The sequence below is a fragment of the Equus przewalskii genome, chromosome 13, assembly GCF_037783145.1.
Source record: "Equus przewalskii isolate Varuska chromosome 13, EquPr2, whole genome shotgun sequence".
Lineage (NCBI taxonomy): Eukaryota > Metazoa > Chordata > Mammalia > Perissodactyla > Equidae > Equus > Equus przewalskii.
Genome location: NC_091843.1, coordinates 51,959,954 through 51,986,293, shown reverse-complemented (window position 1 = coordinate 51,986,293; position 26,340 = coordinate 51,959,954). Strand labels below are relative to the sequence as shown.

The 26,340-nt window shown below is 35.9% G+C and overlaps 1 protein-coding gene across 4 annotated transcripts in view; it reads left to right on the top strand.

Annotated features, from left to right (window-relative positions):
• Nucleotides 1–26,340, top strand: part of PRR16 (proline rich 16) — a 280,952-nt gene that overhangs the window by 87,507 nt on the left and 167,105 nt on the right. For 2 of the 4 annotated variants that reach the window (XM_070569477.1, XM_070569478.1), the window contains exon 2: nt 19,482–19,579. The exons of the other annotated variants lie outside the window; for them this stretch is intronic. In XM_070569477.1, the coding sequence (XP_070425578.1) occupies nt 19,568–19,579 (12 nt within the window). In that variant the 5' untranslated portion in view covers nt 19,482–19,567. The remainder of the gene's footprint in view (nt 1–19,481; nt 19,580–26,340) is intronic. 4 annotated transcript variants of the gene reach the window in all.

Genomic DNA, 26,340 nt, shown 5'->3' with positions numbered 1-26,340 from the left:
ATGTTACTTCAGGGCCAGTCTTCCTCAGCAAAAAGAGGAGGATTGGCAGCAGTTAGCTCAGGGCTAATCTTCCTCAACAACAACAAAAAAAGAATGATTGTAGCTGTAAAAATGAAAGATAAAACACTATAGCTTTTAGAAAAAAATAGAATATCTTCATGACCTTGTAGTAGGCAAAGACAATTTTTTAAAAGATACAGAAAACTCTAGTTGTAATGGAAAAATATAAGTAGGTTGAACTAAATGAAAATGAACTACTGTTCATCAAAAAACATAGTTTTTTGATGAGAGTGAAAGAGCAAAACACAGACAAGGAGAAGAGTTTTGATATGTATATTTGAGAAAGGACTTGTCCACAGAATATACCACTAATTCCAACTAATAAATAATAATAATAATAATAATAATAATAATAAAAGACAACCCCCTACAAAAAATGCACTAAGGACGTGAGTGCCATTTTACAAAAGAGTATATCTAAATGACAAAAAAAAATGAAAGGCTACCAAATTTCATTAGTCGAAGATAGATGCAAATTAAACCGACTTTACGATATTTCTAAACACTCACCAGAATGGTTAAAATGAAAAAAGTAGACTATATGTAAGGTTGGTGAGGACATGGAGTTACTGGAACTCTCATATACTGTTGGTAGAAAGATAAATTGATATGACTGCTTTGAAAACTGTGTCTAGAGTCTACTAAAACTGAACATAACACATACATTCAAGCCCAGAAATTCCACTTCTAGGTATATACCAAAAGAACTTGTTCACATATTTACCAAAGGATGTAGAAGAATGTTTATAGTAGTAGTACTCAAAATAGCCAAAAGCAAGAAGTAAGCCATTGCACATCAATAGTAGAATAGATAAAATGTGATATATTCGTATGATGGAGTACTACATAGCAGAGAGAATAAACTGTATGCAACTGTATGGATCAATCTTATGAATTCATAACATTTCACAGTATGTCGAGCAAAAGAAGCCAGACACAAAAGATTGCTTCATTTATAAAAAATTCAGAACAAGTAAAATGAATCTGTGGAATTAGAAGTGAGAATCATGGTTATTTTTCTGGGGAGGTAGTGACTGAGAGAGGGCCGAGGGGAACTTCTGGAGTGCTGGTCATAGTCTATTTCTTGAACCATCTGGTGATGTCATAGGTGCGTTCACTTTGTGAAAATTTTCAATACTTTGTGCACTCTTCTGAATGCATGATATACTGCACTAAAATGTATTTATAAAGATTAGAAAAGTAAATGAAGGGAGAAAGTATATTGCAGCTAATACATTGCCCAGAGCTGACTCCTCCAAGAGGAAGATCTCAACATTTTATATCAAAAAATTTTATTCTGATAGTAAGAAAACGCCCACTCCTATACATTGCCCTTTGTCATTTATCATCCTAAATTGAGCTATAATGCCTGAACCATGCTACTATTTCATTCCTGTATTTTTGCCTGGAAAAATCAGAAAATTATTGCTAAATTTAAAAAATAGGGGCTATTTGAGCTAGGATATTGATCTTCTCCTGCCTTCGAACTTCAACTGGAACATCGACTTTTCTTGGGTCTTGAGCCTGCCAGCCTTTGCACTGGAGCCTACACCATTGCCTCTCCTGGTTTTCAGGCCTTTAGAGTGAGAATGGAACCACACTATCAGCTTCCTGGATCTCCAGCTTGGTTACTTCAGTCCTGGGACTTTTTGTCTTCGGTAATCATCTAAGCAAATTGCTTATAATCCATCTCTTTATTTCTCTCTCTATACATATTACTGCATAAAACTGAGCTTCTCTTGCCTGATGCGCATTAAAAAAAAACCCCGATTATTACTGCTTCAGCTTTTGGGAAAAGAGATCAGCTTTTTTCTATGAGATCAATCTGCAGAGAGATCTGTCTCTCTGATTCAGGATTTGGGGTGAAATTTAAGAGGTTAGGGAGAACAGACTGGCAGGCAGAAACACTGGTGGGGCAGATTTTCATTGGTGGGCTTCAAGCATTTATGGTGAGGTTCTAAACATTTGTGGTAAGGTGAGGAGAGAATTTTAACACAGGTTCTTCCTAAATGATGGACCTCTCACTTCTGATAAGAGTCCCACTTTTAAGTTCTGGCCATGTCCCGGTCCTTTGCTTCTCTGGGGAGGAGAATTTTTGGTTCTGAGGTCATTCCACATCAAGCTTTCTTCTTCTGGACGTGCTCTGGCTATGTGACTTCACAAATTTTCTGAAAGACAATTCTTAATCACTCTGTTGATAAGAGATGGTGTCTATTTGAACTAGCTCTAAATTGGCCTGTGGTTATGTATACATCCTATCTGTTCTATTTCTCTGTAGAACCCTGAATAATACAGATAGCATTTTAAAAAGATTTGGTTTTCTTATGCTGACAGATTCTTTTTTTTTTCTAAGCATGGTTGAATTCCAGGAAATGGTTCAAAATGGGTGAATAATTGCTTATTCTTGTGAGTTCACACTAATATGATTCACATATAACTATATATAGCAATGTGTACAGACAAAGGCAATATGTGTTCCAAGGATGTGCTTTGAAATTTTAACAAAGAAATCCAAACCAGACGGCTTTTGTGTTTTTATTTCAAATGTCCTTGTTTAAAGCCTTGCCGTCTTCATATTGAGAAGTCACCAGCATGGGAAATCTCAGTGAGCAAAGACTGTGAACTGAAAAATGGAGAAGCTGGAGAGAGACGGTTTTATTGAGGACTAGAGGATGACCTTGGCCCCTTCATCCTTGGTAACTGGATTGACACATTAGTTCAGTTTTGAGGAAATAAAATAGGAGCAAAGAAATAATACCAATGCTTTTTTCAAGACTACTTTTAGTTGTGTGGGTTTTTCTCTCTTGAGACACATATCTTCCTGACATTTTCAAGAAACACCATTTCATGATCACTGCTTCCTGTAACTTTCGCAAATCTTTTAACATAAGTCAGAGCAACATTAAAAAACACACAAATGTTTGCTTTGGTTAGGTAATGTTACATGTTCCTTCTGCCTCTGTTAACAATACTGAACTTCTGCTAAGAAAGGTAAAGAAGGACACAGAGGGAGGAATGAGAGGAAAGAAAATGCTGAGTAGCAGCTCTCATTTATTGAGTGATAACCTTGTGGCAGGCACAATGCTAAGAGCTTTATTAACTCATTTAATTTTTCAGCAATCAGAGATGGAGATGCTATTATTTTGCTGATTTTTATAAATGTGGAGACCTAGGAAGTTACTGATTTACATAAATTCACACTGTTAGAAAGTGGCTGAGATGGCATTTAAACTCAGTTTTTTTGTAATCAGGAGACCAAACTCTTAATTGGCTAACTTGTGAATGAAGAAGAGAAAGGAGGAAGAGAGGATAAAAAGAAAAAGAGAAAACTAACTAAAAATATTTCACTATAAAAGATATACCTTCCATTATAAAATATTTGGTAAAATAACATAAAATGTAAAAGAAAAAAAAAGTCAGCTAGACACCCACAACCAAGGAACCTCTTTTATATTTCCCCAAGTTTTTATACTGTGCATAAATTTGCTTGATTGTGGTCCTATTATATATGTATTTTAGTTATCTTATTTCCTGCTAAACATTATACTTTCAGTATTTTCTGAGTTACTATAGATCTTTGTATACAATTTAATGTTGTATAATATTACATTAAGAAAATGCGCCATAAGACATTTAGTTGTTTACTTTGATGCATAATACGAGTGTGAACATCAGCATCCATGGAGCTTTATTCCCAATTTGGGATTAATCTTCTACCTCTCAATATCCATTTTATATGAAACTTTTAAAATAGCTGGGTTCTTGACAGAATTTTGGGGATGGTGTATTATAATATCCTCTTTTTTTTTTTTTAAAGATTGGCACCTGAGCTAACAACTGTTGCTAATCTTTTTTTTTTCTTCCCTTGCACCTTTTTAAATTGAGAGAAAGAGTTGCAGCTTTCTTGGGACCCTGTTCGCTGATCTTCTACCCTAGCAGATGAACTTGTAGTTTCTAAAATTGTATTTCTTGTTCTCATTATACCGTCATAACTTGGCTTCCTAAATTTGTGCGTATTTTGTCAAAATTAATAAATTCTACATGGAATATTGGAAGAGGACTATTTTTCTAGTTTTATGGCTGTGTTTTAAATTGTAGGCATCCCTTGAATTTGATGTTTAATGTTGCTAAATAATTTGACGGTTTAATGTCCTGGCTTTCTTTACACAACAGTAGGGTCAGGCAAAGAACCTGCTCAAAAAAAGCTTGAACACAATTGTGAAGATAAGATGTAAATATAATAATAACTATAGGTATACCTTGACCTTTTAAGTGCTTATATATTCAGTTAATCCTCACAGCAACTTTAGGAACTAGGTACAGTTTTCGTCCCCATTTTAGAGATGTGAAAACTGAAGCTTATGTGAAAAGGTAAATAATAATCCAGAGAGGAAATGGACTTATTTTGATTTTCAGGAGTATGTTATTTTGCAGATTGGAGTGAGATCTTCCAACCGGCATGTACTAGGAAGACTTTGTAGAATATCTGTGGATGTGTTTGTTGGTGGGTGACTGGACAGAGAGGGGTTTAAGATGAGCCATAGATTTGAGGAGTGGTGAGGAGGGAATTCTAAGAGTGAAAACTGAGTGAACAAAAGTATGTGTCAGGGAAGTATTTTTATCAGTCAGATAATTTGAGGGGAATCAAGAGTTCATATAGATAAACTTAAAATCAAATAAATGGGTAAATACGATTTCATTGTGGGGCAATAGGGAGTAGAGAGGTCTGGGGTTTATCGTATTGTGTATTTTCTGCCAAAGAGAATTCGCATTTCATTAAAAACAAAAAGGAAACTTTAAAAATAAAACAAAACAGCAACAAAACTATGTTCTTCAAAGCCTGTTGGAGAAATATAGTTCAAAACAGATAGGGACATACTGTGGAGGGCTTTAAAAAGACAATCTAGAATCTGTTAGCAAACAGTTAAGGAATTTAGTACAGTACTTTCTGAATGGTTTTCTTATTTCTTCCCTAATGGTGGTATTTGCTGTAGGAATATGAAGTTCAGAGTGCTTATTTCCAGATAGTGTCAATAAAAAATTGCCCAAAGAATACGAGAGGTCTCAGACTGCCTTAAATCTAGTTGCAAATTGGTATTCCAAAGGCTAGGTAGCCTGCCAAATCTATTTTGATTATCTATTGCTGCATAACAAATCATCCCAAAACTTAGTGGCTTAAAACAGCAATAATCATCTATTTTCTCTCATGGTTTCTGTGGATCTCAGCTGGAAGACTTAAGCATGGGAGGCCGGAAGGATCTATAGTCTCATTCACTCACGGATCTGGTGGTGGGGGCCTACTATGGCTATTGGTTGGTATGCCCATATGGGGCCTCTTCATGTAGCCTAGTATTCCTCATGACATAGTGGCTGGGTTCCAAGAGCAAGTGTCTCAAGTTAGAGGGTGAGCCAATCTGAGGTCATTTTGCTTTTTATTACCTAACCCCAGAAGACACACAACAGTATTTCCTGTGCGTGTTGTTGATCGGGACATTTACAAAGGTCCACCCAGGTTTAAGTAGGAGAGAACATAAATTTCACATTTCATTAGAGGATTGCCATCACATTTTAGTAGAAGCATGCAGGAAAGGATGTGTGTGTGTACATCCGCACGTGTGTGTGTATCACCATGCTTGGAAAATGCAATCTGCCATTCCATCTGAGGGTTCTAAAAATTCCCAAGGCCTGGCAAACCAGGTAGAAAGCAATGAGTCACATTTGTCTCCTGGAGGTATTTTGTTAAGCATGGCAGGGGCTAGGCCAACTCACAAGGGGAGACTTTATTTTGTATCTCTTTAGCCTGTACATTTTGGTGAGTATTTGTACTGAGAGACTGGGAATTTTTTTGTGGAACATGACTAGAAGTAGACCTAAAAATAAAATAATTGTATCAAAGATGAAATAACTGTGTCAAGAATGGCATTATAATTGTTTTTAAATTTCATGAGATTTGGGCATTTGAACTGCCAAGGCTAGGATTAGTTGCCTGGCACAAAGACAACTCTGGAGATTGGTGGACGTTTTAGAAGGACATTGTTTGTTGTTCTAATGGAAACTACCCCTTACATGCTGGGCACCCTGACTGTAGACTATGCACTAGTTGCCTAATCTTAGGGAGGCTTCTCAGACTCACTGGCACGGCAGCTGTAATCATTTAGGCATTTGACCCAAGCTGTCCCAGCTATTCCAGGGACTTGTTGGAAGTTTCAAAGATTGTCCTGACTTTTTTTTATTGGTCCAATTCAACTCTTACTAAATCTCTGTTGTGGGTCACTCACTGTGTGCTATGGTGAAAGTGCAAAGATGAGCAATGTCCCTTCTGTCCAGTAATGTATCTACCAAAAGAAAAAGACATGCAAATAGGCTGTTTCGCTACAGGATGGGAAGTGCCCTGATAAAAAGTAAAAGAAAGGGAGGTTTTCTAGGCAGGACAAAGCACTTGAAAAGAATAGAGGCAAAATGCCACAAGGATCTAATTACAGATTATAGGACAAAATTATAGGGATGTGATAGGAGTTGAGGCTTGCAAGATAAGTAGCATCCATGACATAGAGAAAGAGTTTATTATTGAGGGGCATTACTTAAGCTAAATAGATGCGGTGCCTCCACTTTCTTGAGTTCTGGGTTAGAGTCTGAGTAAGCAGTTTTATAGGAACATCAAAACTTATAAAATTTAATAGTCAGAAGGCATCTTAGAGGTCATGTGGTAGCTCTATAATTCTAGTTAAATGCAGAGTAATAAATTGGCCTATGAAAGCAAAAGGATATCATAGTTGATTAATAGGCTGAAAAGTTAATTGCTAATTTCTTTTGCTCTTATTCTTGAATTTTAAAAAGTATTTTATGAACGCTATTTGGAATTAGTTATACTACATTTATATTGCTTTTCTATTCCACACGCAGTATCTAATTTGATGCTCAAGCAGTTTTTTTTAGATAGGCACAGAGTAGATTATCTGCATTTTATAATTGAATAAAGTGTATTTTGGATGAGTTGTGAATAGTCCATGATCAAAATTTAGCAATTTTGCACAACCAGGAGCAATAATTCTGACTTCAAATCACATATTCAAAATGAAGGTACTATCTTCCAAAGTGGTAGTCATCTGTGTTTGTTAAGAGCCAACTATTTAGGAGGTCTTCTAGAAGATTCCATATGTTATTTTGTTTAACATTCCCAATGATCCCATGAGATAGGTGATGTGGTAGAGAAACTAAACTTTGATCATGATCAGGGCGGAGTGGGGTTGAAACATGTCTTGTTGGAATCCAGGCCTCTGGCTTTCCCACCTCACCATACTGGCCCCACTGTTGTCCTCAGTCTCTCAAGAGTATTCTCTAAAATAAAATAGCAACGTATTTACCCTTCCTCCCATGGAACAATGAAAAGTTCAATTGTTAAAACAGTTAAAAATGAATAGACATTGAAATGCTAAAAAAAGAACAAGGCAGATATGTCAATTCTACTTCTGTGCTTGATGGAAATATATTTTCTTTCTGAAGTGTGCCTAATTGTTTAAACAATTATCTGTATAATTATTTCTTTTTGTACCATAACCCCATACGTAATCTAAGTGTTTTGGGTATATAAGTAGTGTTGGTTGATGTCAACTTTCAGGATTATGGAAATTACTATATAATATCAGGGTAAGAGTAATTTTAAAATAGTCAACTTATAGGGGCTGGCCCCGTGACCGAGTGGTTAAGTCTGTGTGCTCTGCTGCAGGCGGCCCAGTGTTTCGTTGGTTCGAATCCTGGGCACGGACATGGCACTGCTCATCAAACCACGCTGAGGCAGCGTCCCACATGCTACAACTAGAAGGACCCACAACGAAGAATATACAACTATGTACTGGGGGGCTTTGGGGAGAAAAAGGAAAAAATAAAATCTTAAAAAAAAAAATCGTCAACTTATAGAGATTAATAGTGTTGTAAATAAAATTACATGAAAGGATTTGGAATTCTTATCTTGAATCTTTAAAAGTACAAATTCAAGACAGAAGTTTTAGAATGGGGTATCCTCTCTAAGAGACAGGTTAAAACAGCTTTGCAAGAGTATCTTGCAACATAGCAAGAGTAGCATGTTTCCATTTGATATGTTTAAGAGAAAAATCCCAGGGTTGCTGTCGTAGTCTTTATTTCTTATGCAGTACAACAGCCTGAATCTTCATATGGTAATTGGGACATCTATCACTTTCATCATCAAAATGTCTGAGAAGATACACTACCATAACCAAGGCATTATGCTATGTTATATTTTTGTCATATATAGTGATGAAGATGTCATACTGTTCTTCCATAAATTTTGGTAACAAACTTGACTTGAAGGCTATATGCTACTTCCAAAACACTCTCTTTCAAACATAAATTTCAGATGAAAATACTCTACTTATTAACATGAAAAATATACTCGTAGTCCTGGGGAATGAAATGCAGAATAACTGTTGGAGCAGTGTACTGCACAGTGGATGCTTAGTAGATGCTCTTTACTGAATTGACAGTTGATGCAACGAAGCTGTAAGATGCTGTATTCAGGACAAATCAATTTGTTTTTTGTTTTGTTTTGACATATATTACATCAACTGATATATTACACTTATATGAAATGTATGAATAATAGTAAATAAAAATTTTTTTTTTATGTTGTGACTTTGGGAAGGCAGACTTTTGGTGAATGATGCAACCATAATCTTTTGCAGTGGTTTATTTCAAAAGCAATTTAAAATCCAACTGTTCTATACATTATCTTTTCTTTTTCTTTGCTGCCCACTCTCTTGATGATTTATTGTTTAAACTGAGACAATATATTTATAGATCTTAAGTAATAATTAACCTGGGTTTTCATAATAATGCTTATTTTATAGGACATCTGAAAGTGTTTTGTAATATTATTAATATTTTATTAACGTCTCCCATGTAATAGTCCAGAATCTCAATGATAAATGCTAACTTCTAAAGATACATTACCCTATTTTCTGGAGTAGCATGAGATAATTAAAGGTACCTTCTTTAACAGATGCAAAAAACTAAGATATCTACTTTGTGATTTTCTTTTTTAAACTACTAACTTGAGAAATCACTTTATTCTCAAAGAGCCCTAATATGAATTTGTGATTTTCCTTTAAGAATCTTTTATTCACACATTGTTATCCGGTTTTCAAGTACATACTTTAAATTGTTCTGGGTCTCTAATATTGCTCTATCTTGGTAGTAGTTCTAGTTAGAAGAATTTAGCTTTGCAACTTAAATTAACTCTTAAAGTTTCTATCATTAAAAACTACCTATTTCCTGTCAAAATGAAATATTTTGTAAGCACTTTTTCAAGTTGAGATCCTCGCAGCAAGGCGAAAGATTGACAGCCATTGTGAAAATTTAAGAGGTTTCTCAGCAATGTTAAGGATGGCTTTGTTCTCAGGTGTCAGCAATTTCCTGGCTTTGCTTTGACTCCTTAGAACTGGCCATTGAAATATAGAAAAGCCTTCTCATGACTTGCACTTTTATATGTATCTATCTCTTTATCTGTCTATCTATCTACCTATCTGTCTCATAATGGACATAAAAGATATCCCACTTTTTGATCTGTTGTCTTTTTTTTTCTAATCTATTGGCCACCGTGATTGGTTAAGGCATGTGGTCTTGATTTGTGCCCATGAGATCTGAGAAGGCAGCTGCTGAAGATTGTGGGAAGGTTTCGTTTCTCTTCCTCCATAAGGTACCTGAACTTCATCTGGACGCTGTGGTGCAAGACTGTGAGCTCTGGACCCCACTTAAGGATGAATTTAACCTTTGAAGTAGGAGCTGCACAATTTTCAGAAAACAAGAGACTGAGTGTACTGAAAAGCCTAGAGATAAAGTCTTCCTGAAGCTTGCCTTACCTCTGAAACTATAATTTATATTGAGCCATTAAATTAAATCTTTTGTTTTTCTTTATTTTGTTTTCTTGGGAATCATTTTTTTTCTTTCTTTTGATATAATGAGATATTTCAACCATACCAAAATTGCAGAAGATGAGATAACCAACACCTTTGTATCCATTGCCCAACTTTAACAAAGCAAATGTTTTACCATATTTTATGTAAAATTTTTATAAAAGTTTTATAAATGAAATACCACAAATCCAATTTATGCCCCCTATGTAAATTGCCCTAATACCACTTGCTGTTTTCCTCTATACCTGAATATAAACAAAATCCTGAATTTCGTGTTTCTTATTATAATATATTGTCTATGTATTCTGCATATGTATAAATCTATACATAATATGCATAGTTGTTTTGAAATCTATCTGATTGTGTCCTATGCACTCGTGCAAAATAATTTTTCATACAACATTGTGGTTCCTAGAACTTCTGGTTGTAGTTCATGCATTTTTACTGCTGGAAATTATTCAATTATAGAATTTAAAGGACATTCCATTGTGAAGATACACCACAATTTATTTATATATTCACCCATTGATTGGCAGTTATAGTTTTTCAAGTTTTGTTATTAAAGATTTTAAAATGGCATCTTACTAATGTTTTAATCAGTATTTCACTGATTACAAACATTCATTGGCCATTTGGGTTGTCTCATTTGTTTATTTTTTTTCTCTGAGGAAGATTTGCCCTGAGCTAACATCCATTGCCAGTCTTCCTCTTTTGTTCTCTATTATGTGGACCACCACCATAGCATGGCTGCTAACAGATGAGTGGTGTAGGTCTGCGCTCAGGATCTGAACCCAGGTCACTGTAGCCAAGCGCACTGAACTTAACCACTAGACTGCCAGGGCTGGCCCTTAAAATTTTTGTTTACATAATTTACATTTTTCTATTGGATTATTTCTCTTTTTCATATTGATTTATGTTGATATTTTGTTTATTATATTAGAGTACTAATACTTCATAAGATATGTGCTTTGAGAATATTTCTTCCTATTCTTTTGGTTGTTGAGAACATTGTGTGTAGTATCTTATAGTTTTTAGTGGAATTTGTCACCATTTTACTTTATGCTTTGTGCCTTTTGGGTCTTTTCTAAGATCCATTTATATTCTGAGGTCATAAAATTGTATATGACAGTATTTTCTTCTAAAATTGCTAACATTTTGCCTTTCATGTTTAAGAAATCTTTTCCTATCCCAATATTGAATTTTTCTCTATTTTTTCTGAAAGTGTTAAGATCCTGATTTGCACATTTAAATTTTTGATAATATTTATTTTTGGATGTCATACAAGGTAAGGATAAAATGTTCTGATTTTCCATATCTATAGCAAATTATAAAGAACCATTTATTCAGGGCTGGCCCCGTGACCGAGTGGTTAAATTCACGCACTCCACTTTGGCAGCCCAGGGTTTCATCAGTTTGGATCCTGGGTGTGGACATGGCACCGCTCATCAAGCCAGGCTGAGGCAGCCTCCCACATAGCACAACTAGAATATACAACTGTGTACCGGGGGGCTTTTGGGAGAAGAATAAGGAAAGAAAAAAAAAAGAAGATTGGCAACAGATGTTAGTTCAGGTGCCAATCTTTAGAAAAAAAGAGAACCACCTATTCTTTCCCCTTACTGATTTATTGTGTCAGTTCCCCATAAGTAGGAGTATATTTCTGGACATTTGTTGCTATGTAACATATTCTGAATTGCTATAACTTTATAATATCTTGATATTTAGGAGGATGATCTCCCCAAATCTATTAGGCTCACGTGTCTTTCTCTTTTTCTTCCTCCAGTTCCTCCTTCTAATTCTTCTACTGAATATTCTTGGCAAAGCCAACAAAGGTAAAAATAAACAAGTAGGACTACATTAAATTAAAAAAACTTCTGTAAAGTGAAGGAGACCATCCACAAAATGAAAATACAACCTATGGAATGGGAGAAAATGTTTGCAAAATACATATATGATAAGGGGTTAATATCCAAATTATACAAGGAACTCATACAACTCAATAGCAAAAATATAAATAACCCAATTGAAAAATGGGCAAAGGAACTGAATAGACATTTCTCCAAAGGGTACATAAAAATGGCCAACAGGTATATGAAAGGATGCTCAACATCACTAATTCTCAGGGAAGTGCAAATCAAAACCACAATGAGGGGCCAACCTGGTGGCACAGCAGTTGAGTTCACATCTTCTGCTTTGGCAGCCCAGGGTTGGCCAGTTTGGATGCAGACCTACGCACCGCTTGTCAAGTCATGCTGTGGGTGGGTGTCCGACATATAAAGTAGAGGAAGATGGCACAGATGTTAGCTGAGAGCCACTCTTCCTCAGCAAAAAGAGGAGGATTGGCGGGAGATGTTAGCTCAGGGCTAATCTTCCTCAAAAAAAAAAAATACACAATGAGATATCACTTCATACCTGTTAGAATACTTATTTTCAAAAAGACAAAAGATAACAAATGTTGGTGAGGATGTAGAGGAAAGGGAACCCTGTGTACTGTTGGTGGGAATGTAAACTGGCATAGCCCCTATGGAAAACAGTATGGAAGTGCCTCAAGAAATTACAAATAGAACTACCGTATGAGCCAGCAATCCCAAATTGGGTATATAGCCAAAGAAAACTAAATCATTATCTTGACGAGATATCTGTACTCCCAGATTCATCGCAGCATAACTATTTCATTTAAAACATTTTTACGTTTATCACCTGAAGTCACTTTATTACCCACCAATCTGGCGCTCTTAGAGAAAACTGTGGTAAGCCACACCATCTCCTCTACCCGATATCGTGTATCGTTGACTTTAGGTTCAGCCAAGCAAGCGCCAAGATCCATGTCAAATTATTTACCAGATGTAGGAAATGCTTTGGGATCCAATTGGAAAGGAAGATTCTTTTATTCTATTAGATTTGCGAGTGTAGGAATTTTAAGTATCAGTAAATTATCTTTTGTAACTGCCTCATTAGAACCTGTAAATCATGGTACCTGGTTCAGTTGTTTCAGGAAGGTATTTGAAGCAGTAAATGCACCCATGATTTATAACAACTTTGTTCACTTAACCGGTTGTGAAATGTATATCTAGGTTATTTACTTTTTAAAGATAGACTGTCTCTTTTCACCTTTAAGTGAAGAGTGAAAAGTTCCTACTGTTTTGTTGTTTTGGGTTTTTTTGGGTTTTTTTTTGGTGAGGAAGATTCTCACTGAGCTAACATCTGTGCCGATCTTCCTCTGTTTTTGTTTTTGTTTTTTTTTTTTGTACGTGGGACACTGCCACAGTATGGCTTGATGAGTGGTGTATATCCCGCCTGGGATCCAAACCCACGATCCCCAGGCTGCCGAAGTGGAGCATATGAGCTTGACCACTATGCCACTGGGCCAGCCCCACTAGTGTTTGTTGTTTTAACAAACTATATCCCATTTGCAATGATATAATGTGAAATGGGATAATTATTTCTATCTTGTCAGTGCTGAAAGGAAGAAACTAAAACAAACTGTTCTTATTCTTTTCATTTTTGGAGATGAATATTAGTTTCTTTGAGATGTATTATTTTACAAAGGAGTTTCAGTTTGGAATTTACAGAGATTTGTCAGCACAGGTGAGGTGTACCGGTAGAGAATTTTGTTGTGGTAGTTGTTTTGCTTTCTTCCATTTGCTTGTTTTCCTGGAATTTGTTATTAGTTTTTTTTAATTCTTGCAAATTTATTTGCAAGAAAGCAAGGAAAGTCTTTTAAATTTGGCATATCCTGAACCATTCTCATCCTTCCCTAATCCCCTTACTGGTGTAAATAAAGAAATAAATCAACAGTAGCAAACATTATATTTAAAGACCTGCTTTTTAATGTCTTTAAGTCCCTCCTTTCTTCAACTCATCCTTCAAGTGGATAGTGGATCTGGATTGCTACAGCAGACTCACCCACATGCAGGCAGTGTAATCACTGGGATGCACGTCCACAGGCTTCAGCATCTTAAACTCACAAGAAAAGAGGGGCATATCTTGGTTGAAGCCCTTCCTTTATGTTTCCTGGAAATATATCCAGTTGTTTAGTTTTGAACCTAAATTGCTAAGAAGTAAAGACCAGAGGCTTCCGGTAGTACTAGAGTGGAATAAGATTTAACCTTCCCTATATAATCTCCATTGTTACCTTACCCTCAGCCCCTCCAAAGGAACCTATGCTTTAAGTAAAACTGTTTTTCTTACTGTGCACAATAGGTTTCTTAGACTGGATCCCTGACCACCTTTCCGGCTAGATTGCTGCCTCTGAGCTCTTCCTATGTAGGAATGTTGAAGCCAGCACTGATATTCAGAATTTATGATAATTACATTGGTATTTAAAATAGGGGGCAGAAGTGAAGAATAGTTAATACAGAGCTATCCAGCTAATACAAAAACGAAAATATAGACATGTTCTCAAGGTGAAGGCTTGTTTACTGCTTAACATTCCAAATTTTGTAAGCACATCAGTAGTTAAAAAAAATGGCTAGAAGCTAATTAATAATTTCATATACTGAATAAAAGTTTTTAATCTATTAATCATAGGAATATTTCTATTAGGTCAGATTTTACTAACATTTTCTATTGTAAAACTACATTTCTTTGGAAAGTATGTTGTGATAATGATTAAGGATTCCTATACTCTAGATGGTATTTCATCTCTTTTTAAATTCCTGCCATGATTCAAGATTCTGTTGTATGTTTGACCCATAGAAAATAAAATTATTTCTGGTGGATTTTTGAAATGTAACTGAGCTCTTCATTCCCATTCTACTTCATCTGGAATCAGAAAGGTGTCACAGAGAGAATCTCTCCTGCTGGCTTCAGTATTATGTGAAGAAAATCCTTGAAACTCTTTGTATTGAAAAGACAGCTGTCATTCTAGGAAGATCATCTTATCTAAAAATACTTACTTTTCCTCTATAAGAAGAGATATTCTTCATTGGATTACATCACATGGCTTCTTTTTTTCAAATTGTTTGGGGATCTTTGCCAAATTATTGTGGAAACAGATGTGATAATCTCATGATGAAGAGCCAGTTATCCAAGCTTTTAGACACTGAAAAGTTTCAAGATTAAACTAATAATAATACAGTCTTGAAAGTAAGGCTCAAGGCATTATTCAGTGAAGTATATATATATTACTTCCACAAAACCTTAAAGCCCTTTTTAGTGTAAGTACTGATACGTGTGTTTTTTGAAATCGAGCACACAGGTGACTAATCATATTTTGATCCTGAAAACTCATGGTTTCATTTTACTGAAGTGATGGATTAGTTAAGAGGACACTCTACTGTTTTCTGAAACTGAAATTCTTGTTGGACAAAGACATAAGAGCATTGTGTATACTTTGTGAAGACTGTGGGCAAAGCATCCAGTTAGTAGTCCAGCAGAGATTGAAGGCCATATAAAGCTGTTATTTACCCATGAAATTAGACACAGAGCATGGATATAGTGCATCTTGCCCAACTCTAAATAAAATGAAGAAACCTAGTAATTAAGCATGAATTTTAAAACAAGAACCATATTTTGTTGTTTAATTGCTGGTTTTCTGGATAATCATGGAATGCACACTTAAAGCTAGTATTAGTATTTTATAACTGAGAAATATTAGATTTCACGGTCAGATTTCATCATTGTCTCTTTGGTGGCACTGAAGTTGAAATTAGTTTAAACCTGAAAGTTTGTAAATTTCTCTTTTCTCTGTTTTCTTTCTCTCAAATCTTGAAATGTAAATGCAAATCTTAAATGTTCAATGGAAGGTCATGCTTTGTACTTTTTTTTCAGTAATTCTGTAAGCATATTACTAAAATTCATGACTTAAATACCCCAAAGATATTTCCAAATAATTTACATGAAAGCTGTTTAGACCATCCATTTTTCCTTTCATTTGGGACAGAATAACTAAACCATTATCCAAAATTTGAATATTTTATTTAATTCATATGATTGCCTTGTATGTATGATCTATTATATAATTATATTCAACTTTTAAAATGTGTTTATATTGTAGGCTTTTCTAGAGTTCTTCATGCAATTTCAACAGCATAGTGATTTACTTGATAAATGCTTTTCTTTAAGGCGGTAATACATCGTTTAGATGATGGCCACTACAAATGAGTCTGAATCCTGCATTTTAATTCTTTGTATCCACCACATGATTCATTTAAGAAACCTAGACTGAGAGTCCAGTAGCTGTCTGCTGCTTAGCTTAAGATCTGGACTTTAATTAAGCATATTCAGTCAATAAACAAATCTCCTTTGATTCTCAGATGCTGGTGTTGTACAGATGAGTAAGAGGTTATCACTTCCCTGAAGGAACTTTTAGTTCAGCCAGTTGGATACTGATTAGAATTTGAATGGAGCTTGCTTAGCAAAACACTCTCACACACATGGATTCAATTGATGGCTATTTGTAGCTTGTGGATTATGGGTGTATGTTTGATTCCTAGATAAATCTGATGGCTTAATAGAGAGACATCTTTTTCTTCTCTAACCAGACTGTGACCCTGAGCTTGTGATGCATTTTACAAATGCATGTCGTCGATCATAAGAGAGACAAGATAATGTGGCAAGCTCAGTGCTCAGTGTAAAATATATAACGATTCCTGAAAAACCTAGTCAACATTCAGTTCTGTTTTTTTTTTTGCTTGAGGATGATTGTCCCTGAGCTAACATCTGTGGCAGTCTTCCTCTATTTTGTTTGTGGGATGCCACCACAGCATGGTTTGATGAGCAGTATGTAGGATGAGCAGTGTGTAGGTCTGAACCCGTGAATCCCTCGCCGCTGAAGCAGTGTGCGCGAACTTAACTACGCCACCAGTCTGGCCCCCAACATTCAGTTCTTATACTGCAGGCTTTTTGGCATCTTGTTGTTGGAAGGATAAGCAAATACTTAGGGTGGAGTTATCACAGCAGCTTGGGAATGTTGATTAATTCTTCAAAGGCCAAAAATGTAAATGCAAATTTGTTAGGAATTCAGGTTTGGTACTCTCCCTCTAACACATTCAGCTCATCTTCTGTTATTTCCCAATAGCCAATTCCAAGCATAAAGTTTAGACATTTTCCTTCTAGAATGGGTCATAATACTCTGGATAATTGAAATACAGTTTAATGATTTAGTTCAAACATTTACCAGATAATTTTTTCCCGTTTTGGTTTTAGCCCAGTTTGAGACTATGTCTGAATTTCATGGGGGGAAAGAAGGAAGGAATTGTTCAGCTTGTACTTGGCAGAAAAGTTCTATTGCTGAATAAGATCACAAGTTATGGCTGAAATGGTTTGGTAATAGTTTTTTCCACTGAGCAAAGCCAGACAATCTCTGCCAAAGAGCAGAACAGAATCTGTACTGTCAAAATGGAAAAATGGAAAAAGCGGTGGTGATTATGAAGCTGGGAGTCCTGGCATCGCTCTTAGAATTTGGCACTTGCTCTTTGCTGTGAGAAGGAACGAGTGGGCATCAACTATTGCAGCGTGATCTGCTGCTGTATGGCCTGGAGAGTATTTGACGCTGAGATTAATGACAAAGCTTAAGTGCTTGGTTCAGAAGTCTTCATTCAGAGTGTTCTGAGCACCTCTGTCAGTGAGATTCTGACGTGCATTGTTCCTGCAGTGCTCTTCCACTTTAACAACAGAAATGAGAGCAAACACTTATTATGTGCTTTAAAAAGTGTTAAATCCTTTCTGTGTATTAACTCATTTAATTCTCACATTAATCCTATGAAGCTAGTAATCTTTTTTTTTTTTTTTTTTTTTTTAACCTCCCTTTCAGAGATGAGAAAAGAAAGGGAACAGGAAAATAAGTACCTTGTCTGGGGCCACACAGCTAGCGAGCCTGCCCGTGGAAGCTAGACCTCTACTACCAGTCTCCAGGGTCTTGGGGTATGAAGACTACAGTAGCAGTGTTTAACAGAAAAATCTATATTCTGTTCCTTAAGCCCTAAGGGCTCTTTTTTTAATGCCTTTTTTGGGTAAAGATTTTTTGTGGGGAAGGGAAACATAAATTCCATCAGAAGTATTAATATAGAAATCATAATTTTCACCATTTCTTTGCTTTTCCACTCCAGCATAACTTTATGAATCTCTGATTTTTGTCAATATTGTTGGGAGTATTTAATGTAGATTTAATGTGAAATGTGGTTAGAAAATTTGATTGCTCTGCTTAGTTTTGACTGTTAAGGTTGTTAAATGTTTAAGCGATAAAATTGTGTAATAGTGAGTAACAATAGTGCCTGTGTAATACTATTCATTAGATTATTTTTTAAAATTATCATTTTGTATTCGAACTATATAATTCAACGTTAACAGAAATGTTTCCTATAATCCACATGTGTGTAGTAAAAGTGTGGGCAGGAATTCCAGGTGTTTTATTCCCAACAACTAGAAGGACTCCTGGCACATAATTGGTACTCAGTGAATATTTCATGAATGAGTATTCATCATGAATGGATGAAGTTAAATGCCTTGAGCTTATTCAAATGTAATTTTGCTTTTCCTCTACTAAATGTTCAAGGTCATTATTGATGAAGAAAATTGGTAATAGCATGGGAAGCAGCAGGAAGCTGAGAAAATGGTGCCTTTCCTCAACCCCTGCCCCAAGCTGGTTCTTTTGAGCTCCTTGATGGAGGGGTCATTCTCATCTGTTTCAGCACTGCTAGTACTGACAAAGCATAGTGCTCTATAAGTGGTGAAAGAATGAGTGAATGATTGTGCAAACTGAAGGACTTAAACTCCTGTCCTTTCATTTATACCTAGTTTGAACAAGTCTCAGGTACAGCAACTGCCATGTTTGGGGAACATGTTACCAAGGTTTAAGGCAGGAATGAGGGACTGCACATTTGGGCACCAGTGATCTAGCATCTCTGGATAGGGTATGACCTCATGGATCACTGGCTCTGTACTCACTATCTTCTGGTACTTAGAGTCTTGACAGAATCACTGCCAAGAGATCACTTAGCCTCTCCTCTAACCATCTGTCTCACTCAGATTTAGCGTAGTCTTTGTTTCACATGACCTAGGGTATGTTTCTCTGAGGTTGGTTCAGCCCATTGGCACCTCACACAACAAGCCTAGGTTTCCTGAGACAAGGCATCCCTTCAAATACATGAGGATAGCTCTCTTCTTTCCAGAGGCTACTCTATACCACTACACTCCTCGGGGGTATTTGTTGAGTGCTCCTTCTCGTCCTGATTACTGTTCCTAGAGCTGGTCCTCATTTATCTATGTTAATGACTCATTGGGCCACAATCCTCAAACAATATTTATTAATGAATAAGTATTAATCTTGGGAAAGTTTCTATGTAGTCCTTCACATACATTTCCTCCATGTGCATCCTTCAGATGTTAACTCCTCTCTCTCATTCATGTGCGCATTTTCGTCAGTACAGCCTGTTCTTTCATACTGACTGACACCCCCCTATTCATAATCTCCTGTACCTGTTCAGTTCAGTGTGTTTTGGAAAGTCTAAAGTAAATATACTATTTTTAAAAGTTCTCTGATTTTTTTAACAGAAGCTCCATAACCTAGTCCCACCTCCCTACATGATGAAACAGGGAAACGGTGCTGCAGGCAGACAGTGACAGCAGGACACCAGGAAATGCCTGAGAAGGTCAGCCCCACCTTGACATGATGTTTGCAGGAATTTGGACAACAAATACCAGCTTTTCTAAGAAATGTGCAAATCCAGTATATCATATCTTATTAGAAATATATAAAAAAAGCTGCAATTAACAATTAGATATCTTTGAGTATTAAAATTATTAAATAATGGCCATGAATAACGTGATTAACAATCACAACACTAGTTATCACCATATAAATTGTCCTATTTTCAGTCTGTCTTATGTTTAAATTTCATAGAAGAAAATACATATAATAATATCTTGAAATTCAGCAATGTTTTCTTTGTTTGTAAGGCTCCAAAAATATTTTTTTTTTTTAAGATTTTATTTTTTCCTTTTTCTCCCCAAAGCCCCCCAGTACATAGTTGTGTATTCTTCGTTGTGGGTTCTTCTAGTTGTGGCATGTGGGACGCTGCCTCAGCGTGGTCTGATGAGCAGTGCCATGTCCGCGCCCAGGATTCGAACCAACGAAACACTGGGCCGCCTGCAGCGGAGCGCGCGAACTTAACCACTCGGCCACGGGGCCAGCCCCTCCAAAAATATTTTAAGGAACATTTGTGATGTTTTTTAAGTTGCAGGATTTAACTTCCAAGGTGCCAGGATTAATGAGTTTATATTAGAATATCTAGGCTTTCTATGAACAAAACTTCTTTACATTTTGATAATTTATCTTTATGTATATTAACTATAGGAAACTAATAAATTTGGCCATTAAAAAAGCAACAAAATTACATAAAAGATATGATTATTTAGAATCAAATATTAAGTTAATGCTCATTTTTCCTTAAAAGTTGATTTCTGATGCATTGAATTTGTTCATAATTCAGGGATAGTCTTGGCTACACCATATGTGACCATAAGAAGGATTATTACCTTTAATAGCTGTGAATTCCTAATGAAGTGAAAACATGTACAGTCAAGGTCAACAATGTTCTTTTGTTGCAATTTTCCATTTTCCCACCATAACAGGCTGCCAATAAGGATTTCATTCGTCCCAGTATTTTTCTCTATATAAAAGAATATGGGTCCATTGCTCATTAAGCCCTAATGCTTCTGGAACAATAATTTAATTTCAATGCTCTTATCTATATAGGGCTCTACTTATTGTTTGTGTTAAATATGGATACTAAATTTTCCACATCTAGATAAAATCTGAGAAGATGCCATGATCAGTCAGCTATTGAATTTGAAGAGTTAATTTATTATATCTAAAATCAAAATAAAAGATGCCTGTCTAATGTCAAATATTGGGCATATATCAGCATGTTTCCAATCATTATTTTTCTTTAATCAATTATATTCTTTTGTGATACATTTGAGAATATTCTATTTGAAATGAATTCCTCTGAGTGGTATTGATTTTGTAGTTGACAGCCTGCTAAATAAACTTTCTATATTAATGTACAGTGAATTCAATAATGTAATTAGTAAATAATTTTCAGTTGTAGAATTGTAGCAGTTATAGTTTTCTTCTTTTTTTTTTAAAAAAAAAAAAAGAAGATTGGTGCCTGAACTAAGATCTGTTGCCAATCTTCTATTTCTTTCTTCCTCTTCTTCTCCCTAAAGCCGCCCCAGTACATAGTTGCATGTTTTAGTTGTGGGTCCTTCTAGTTGTGGCATGTGGGATGCCACCTCAGCATGGCTCGATGAGCAGTACCATGTCCACACCCAGGATCCCAACCAGTGAAACCCTGGGCCGCTGAAGCACAGCATGCGAACTTAACCCACTCGGCCATGGGGCTGGCCCCTATACTGTATTTTAACAGTTTGTTAGGAGCTGTGCCATGAATTATGTCTTCCTTTTAATATGCTCTAGTTGTAAAAAAGAAGAAATGTTATTTGAAATTTAGCTATACTGATCTTAATCAAATTCTACTTTAGAGATATGTAAAATAGAAGTAATAGAGCCTTATGTAAATGGAAAGAATATACAGAAAGGAAAGTAAGGGTAAGTTTTTGACTAAATCAGGATAAAGAGGTTAAAAAAAAAATCTGTGTGTATCTGTATTGATAGGCAAGACCCATGGAGAAACACTTAGAATTGCTTTTAAATTCTCCTTTCCTTTGTTATAAGTAATATGAATTCACCATGTTATGAGTAATATGTTATAAATAATATGAATGAAGTTACACAACATATTCAAGATCAAATTATGTGGTGAAGGTAATGTAAGACAAGAAATGGAGATTTCTCAAATTCACATCCTAGCTTTAGTGTTAACTTGCTGATTGATATTTTGCAAGTTACTTGTTTAACGTGAATTCATAAGATCTTCAGCTGACTTAGTGGATGAGAGAATGCAGGACCTAGTTTCAATGTATTCTGTTTGACGTGACTTTTACAAGAAAAGCAGGGCATTGAGGCTCCACAATTTCCATTGGAATGAACTCTTGATAGTCTACACCCAGGCAATATCTTTCTCCTCCAGTGAAGTATTCTGCACCCATTTGATTTCTGGGTACTTAGACAGTGATAGAATCTCTTAAACTCATTTATAATTTTTCCAGAAAAAATATTCAAGTCTAATATCTGTTTCAACTGAGTTTAGTTGATTAAAAATGGTGGATTCACTGTTGAAATACTTATAAAGTTGACTAGTAAAAATAACAATATAGAATTTTCAGTGTCTTTCCATAATTATTATAGGGACTATAAATTTTGTTAAAATATAAGAAGTATTTGCCACATTGAGCAGAAGAGAAAATCCATCATTTAATGTTGCTCTTGAGTTTAACCACATTGCTAGTTCCTGAGGATAAAAAAAAGTTCATAGGTCAGTTGAATAGCAGTTGTCACTAAAAATGGTTTGTTATTATACTAGCATACTAATGAAAATTACATAGCCAAATAAAAGAGATATAGGAAAATTTGGAGGACTGGTGAATCTCAGTAATAGGAAAATTTCTCCTAAATGTCTAATTTAAAATACAATAAAGCAGTCCTTTGATATCTTTATTATTTTTGTCAAACTAGAAAAGAACAGTTTGAACTAATCCAATAGATTATTTAACTCATTCATTCACTCAGCTCTTTTTGAACATGCACTTTGTACTGGGCACCATGCTAGAAATAAGAGATATAAGGATTAATAAGACACAGTTCTACCCTTGATATTTTCAGAGTCTAGTAGAAGAGTTAAAAAAATAAACAAGATAAGACAAGTGAGTTGGAGGTAAATCAGAGAGAGGATACAAAGTAATAAATTGAGTTTATGAAATAAGGATGAATAGGGACAGTAGAGAGCAGCTAAAATTAATGTGGCTCAAAAACTGAAATAAGTATTGCTTAATAGTCACTGGAATTTCTGAAGAAGGAATGCACAATGAATTGGTATCTGCTGTTTTAGTTAGTGAAATAAAAGAATATGAGAAATATCTATCAGAACTTTTGCAAGACTGTGCAATTCTGTAATAAAATTGTTGATGAAATTTTTTCTTAAATTTATTCGTCACAAAGAATGACCTTAAATGTGATAATAGTGAAGAATTATGGGACGTAGTGACAGCAAGGCCAGCAGTTGCAGTGGTGAAACAGGAAAATCAGCTTGATGGTTAGGTTGTGTGCAGTGATTGATAACCTGCAGGAAAGTGTGCTTATGAGATGGGTTGCTTGATTTTGTTGTTAAATCAAAACACTAGAAATTATTCTAGAGAAGTATTGTTTACATCCAGCCTTAATCAGCAAACACGTAGTTCTATGATGTAGGTCAGTGAACTTGCTGTAATAGCACCGCAGTATGTGAAAAATGCCGAGAGCCCGACTTCTTGGTTATGGTTGTTAGAATGTTATCTGTCAAGGTTCTGTGCATGGAACAGGTAGATTTACATTTACCCTTCTACCTCACTGGCCACCCCTCCTTAATGGTTTTTGCTGAATCCTTCTTGCTTCCTCAACCTCTAAATGTTGCAGGGTCCAAAATTCAGTCTGATCACTCGCTTTCTCTCTCTTTCTCTCTCTCTCTCTGTCTCTCTCTCTCTCATACACACATACACACTCCTCCTCCCCTACATCCCCCATGCTAATCTCATCTAGTCCCATAGCTTTAAACACCAAGTATATGTGAGTGACTCCCAAATTTATATCTCTAGCCCTGACCTCTGCCCTGAGCCCACTCATCATCTCCATTGGGTGTTTAATAGGCATTTCAAACTAGATATGTTGAAAGCAGAACTTAAGAATCAATACCCAGGCCCATAACTCTTTTTCTCATTTAGTTTCCTCTATGTTAGTACACCACTGCATCATCTACCCAGTTGCCTGGGCTAAAACTCTTGGTATCATTCTTGCTTCTTCCCTTTTGCTTACCCCTCACACCTAGTCCTTTAGGAAGTTTTGTCACATCTGCCTCCAAGATATATACTGAATCCTTTTTACTGTCTTCACTGCATCCATCTTAGCTGTCTTCATCTTTTCATTAGACTGTCCTTATACGAATTCTCAACCAGACTCTGCTTCCTTCCTTACCCTCTTATAATCCATTTTCCTCAGAGCAGCAAGAGGAGGATTTTTGAAATATAAAAGGTTCAATGTCATCCCATGTTAAAAACTTTGGTGGCTCTTCATTGCTGCTAGAACTCCTTCAGTCTCTCTATCTTGGCTATCTACCTTGTGATCAATCCCCTGTGATCTCTTCTGACCCCAGAACTCATCTCCAATTAGTCTCTGATGCCCCTGCCTGACACTCTACCATATAAGCTATTCTTTGGGTTTCTTGGGCTTCCCCAGCTCATCCCCTCTTCTGGGTCTTTGCACTTTGTATGCACATGGCTGGCTCTTTCTATTCTTTTGGTCTCAGCTCATATGTTACCTTTTTCAGAGGTGCTATTCCTGACCACGCAGCATCACCTCTAGCTGCCCATGTGCGTCTCTCTCACTCCCATGTCCACACTTCGCCTCTTGCACACCACTGTCTTTCATGGTACTATCTGTAGTTTTCCTCACTGCACTTACCACTCTGTAGTATCTTGTTTATGTGTTTGTTTTCTTATTTGTAGACTGTCTCCTGCCTGTCAAATATCACTTCCTTAAGGACGTGGGCCTCATCTGCCCTTTTCATTAGTGAGCCTTGAAACTCTAGAAAAGTAGTAGTACAATCAGTATGTATAGAGTGAAGGAAACAGATACTCTCTACAGATTGATTTGTTCTTCTTTTTCCATCTTCAGATGCCTTAAAAAGGTTACCAAGACATAAGATACAGAGAACCAAAGAAATCTCTTACTCATTACTTTGGTATTGTCTTCTGAGAGCAAAGCATGAAAAGTGTGCATTTTTTAGAAGTTGGCATTCCATATTTTAGCAAGGTTTTGCAATCTTTAAATCTAGTGCTTTTTTGCGTGATTTCCTTTTTGCTCTTTAAAAAGCTGTATGTCAAAATAGAATTTGATTTGCTGAAACTTAATATTAGCACTTTGAAAAGCATGGAGTAGGTAGAAAACAATAAAAGAATGCATACTCTTCACTCACAAACACATTTTATATCTCAGAATTAGGGATTAATGTATGAATAATCCTTTCATAGAGAAATGAAAAGTAATATGAAAGAGCGCTTTGACTGCAGATATGTTGTATTATTTTCAACTGTTTGCAGAAGATACGACCATTTGAAAAATGTGCCGTCCCTACAGTTATTTTAGGATGGGGAAGAAGGGGAAAAAAGGTATTCTAATCATCAGACTCCTTAGTAAAGAGAAAAAGAGACACATAAAAGTGGAAAGGTTTTATAATAGTAAAAGTATCAAGAATTAACGTAAACAAGTTACAGTGAATAAATCATACCTACCATTTCTAGATTTTTCCTTCATAGTTTTATGTAATAATTACCTATTTCTTAGTCTACATGTGTAGGTGATATGGTTGACTGGGACACAGTGAAAGGCAGTTTAGGGTAATTATTGGAATATGAATTCTGGGTTTAGAAACCCTGGATTTGAAGTCCAGCTTCACTGCTTACTGAGTCTGTGTGCTCTGGGCACATTACTCAGTTCTTCCTTTGTAAAAATGAGAATCAATAAAAACTTGCCTCTTGGGGTTGTTTTGAGCACTAAGTGAGATAATCCATGTATAACAGAAGTCCGCAGCATAGTAAGTCCCTAATAATGTTAGTGAATGTTATTCTATTTCTTATCACATTTACAGTTACCCATGTTATCATGTATTATTAACTGTTACCTTCCCATGACTCAGACCTCAAAGATTGTATCAGAATAAGTTTTCATCAGAAGAACAAGAAATAATTGCCTTAATTTGTTATAGATTGGTTAGATGTCTGGAGCACTGTTTTCTAATATAGGTAAATAGGTGTTATGTAGAGGAGAAGCAAACTCCATTATTTCAATATATATATATTTTTGGTGAGGAAGATTGGCCCTGAGCTAATGTCTGTGCTCATGTTCTTTTTTACATGTGGGACTCCTGCCACAGCATGGCTTCATGAGCAGTGTGTAGGTCCATGCCTGGGATCTGAACCCTCAAACTCCAGGCCACCGAAGCAGACTGTGCAAACTAAACCACTACACCACCAGTCTGGCCCTGACAATATAATTTTTTAATTGCTTTTAAGAATTATTTTATCGAGGTCACGTTGGTTTATAACATTGCATAAATTTCAGGTGTACATTATTATATATCCGTTTCTGTATAGAGTGCATTATGTTCACCACCAATAGTCTAATTTTCATCCGTCACCACATTGTGTGCCCCTTTACCCCTTTCACGCTCGCCCCACCTCCTTCCCCGCTGGTAACCAC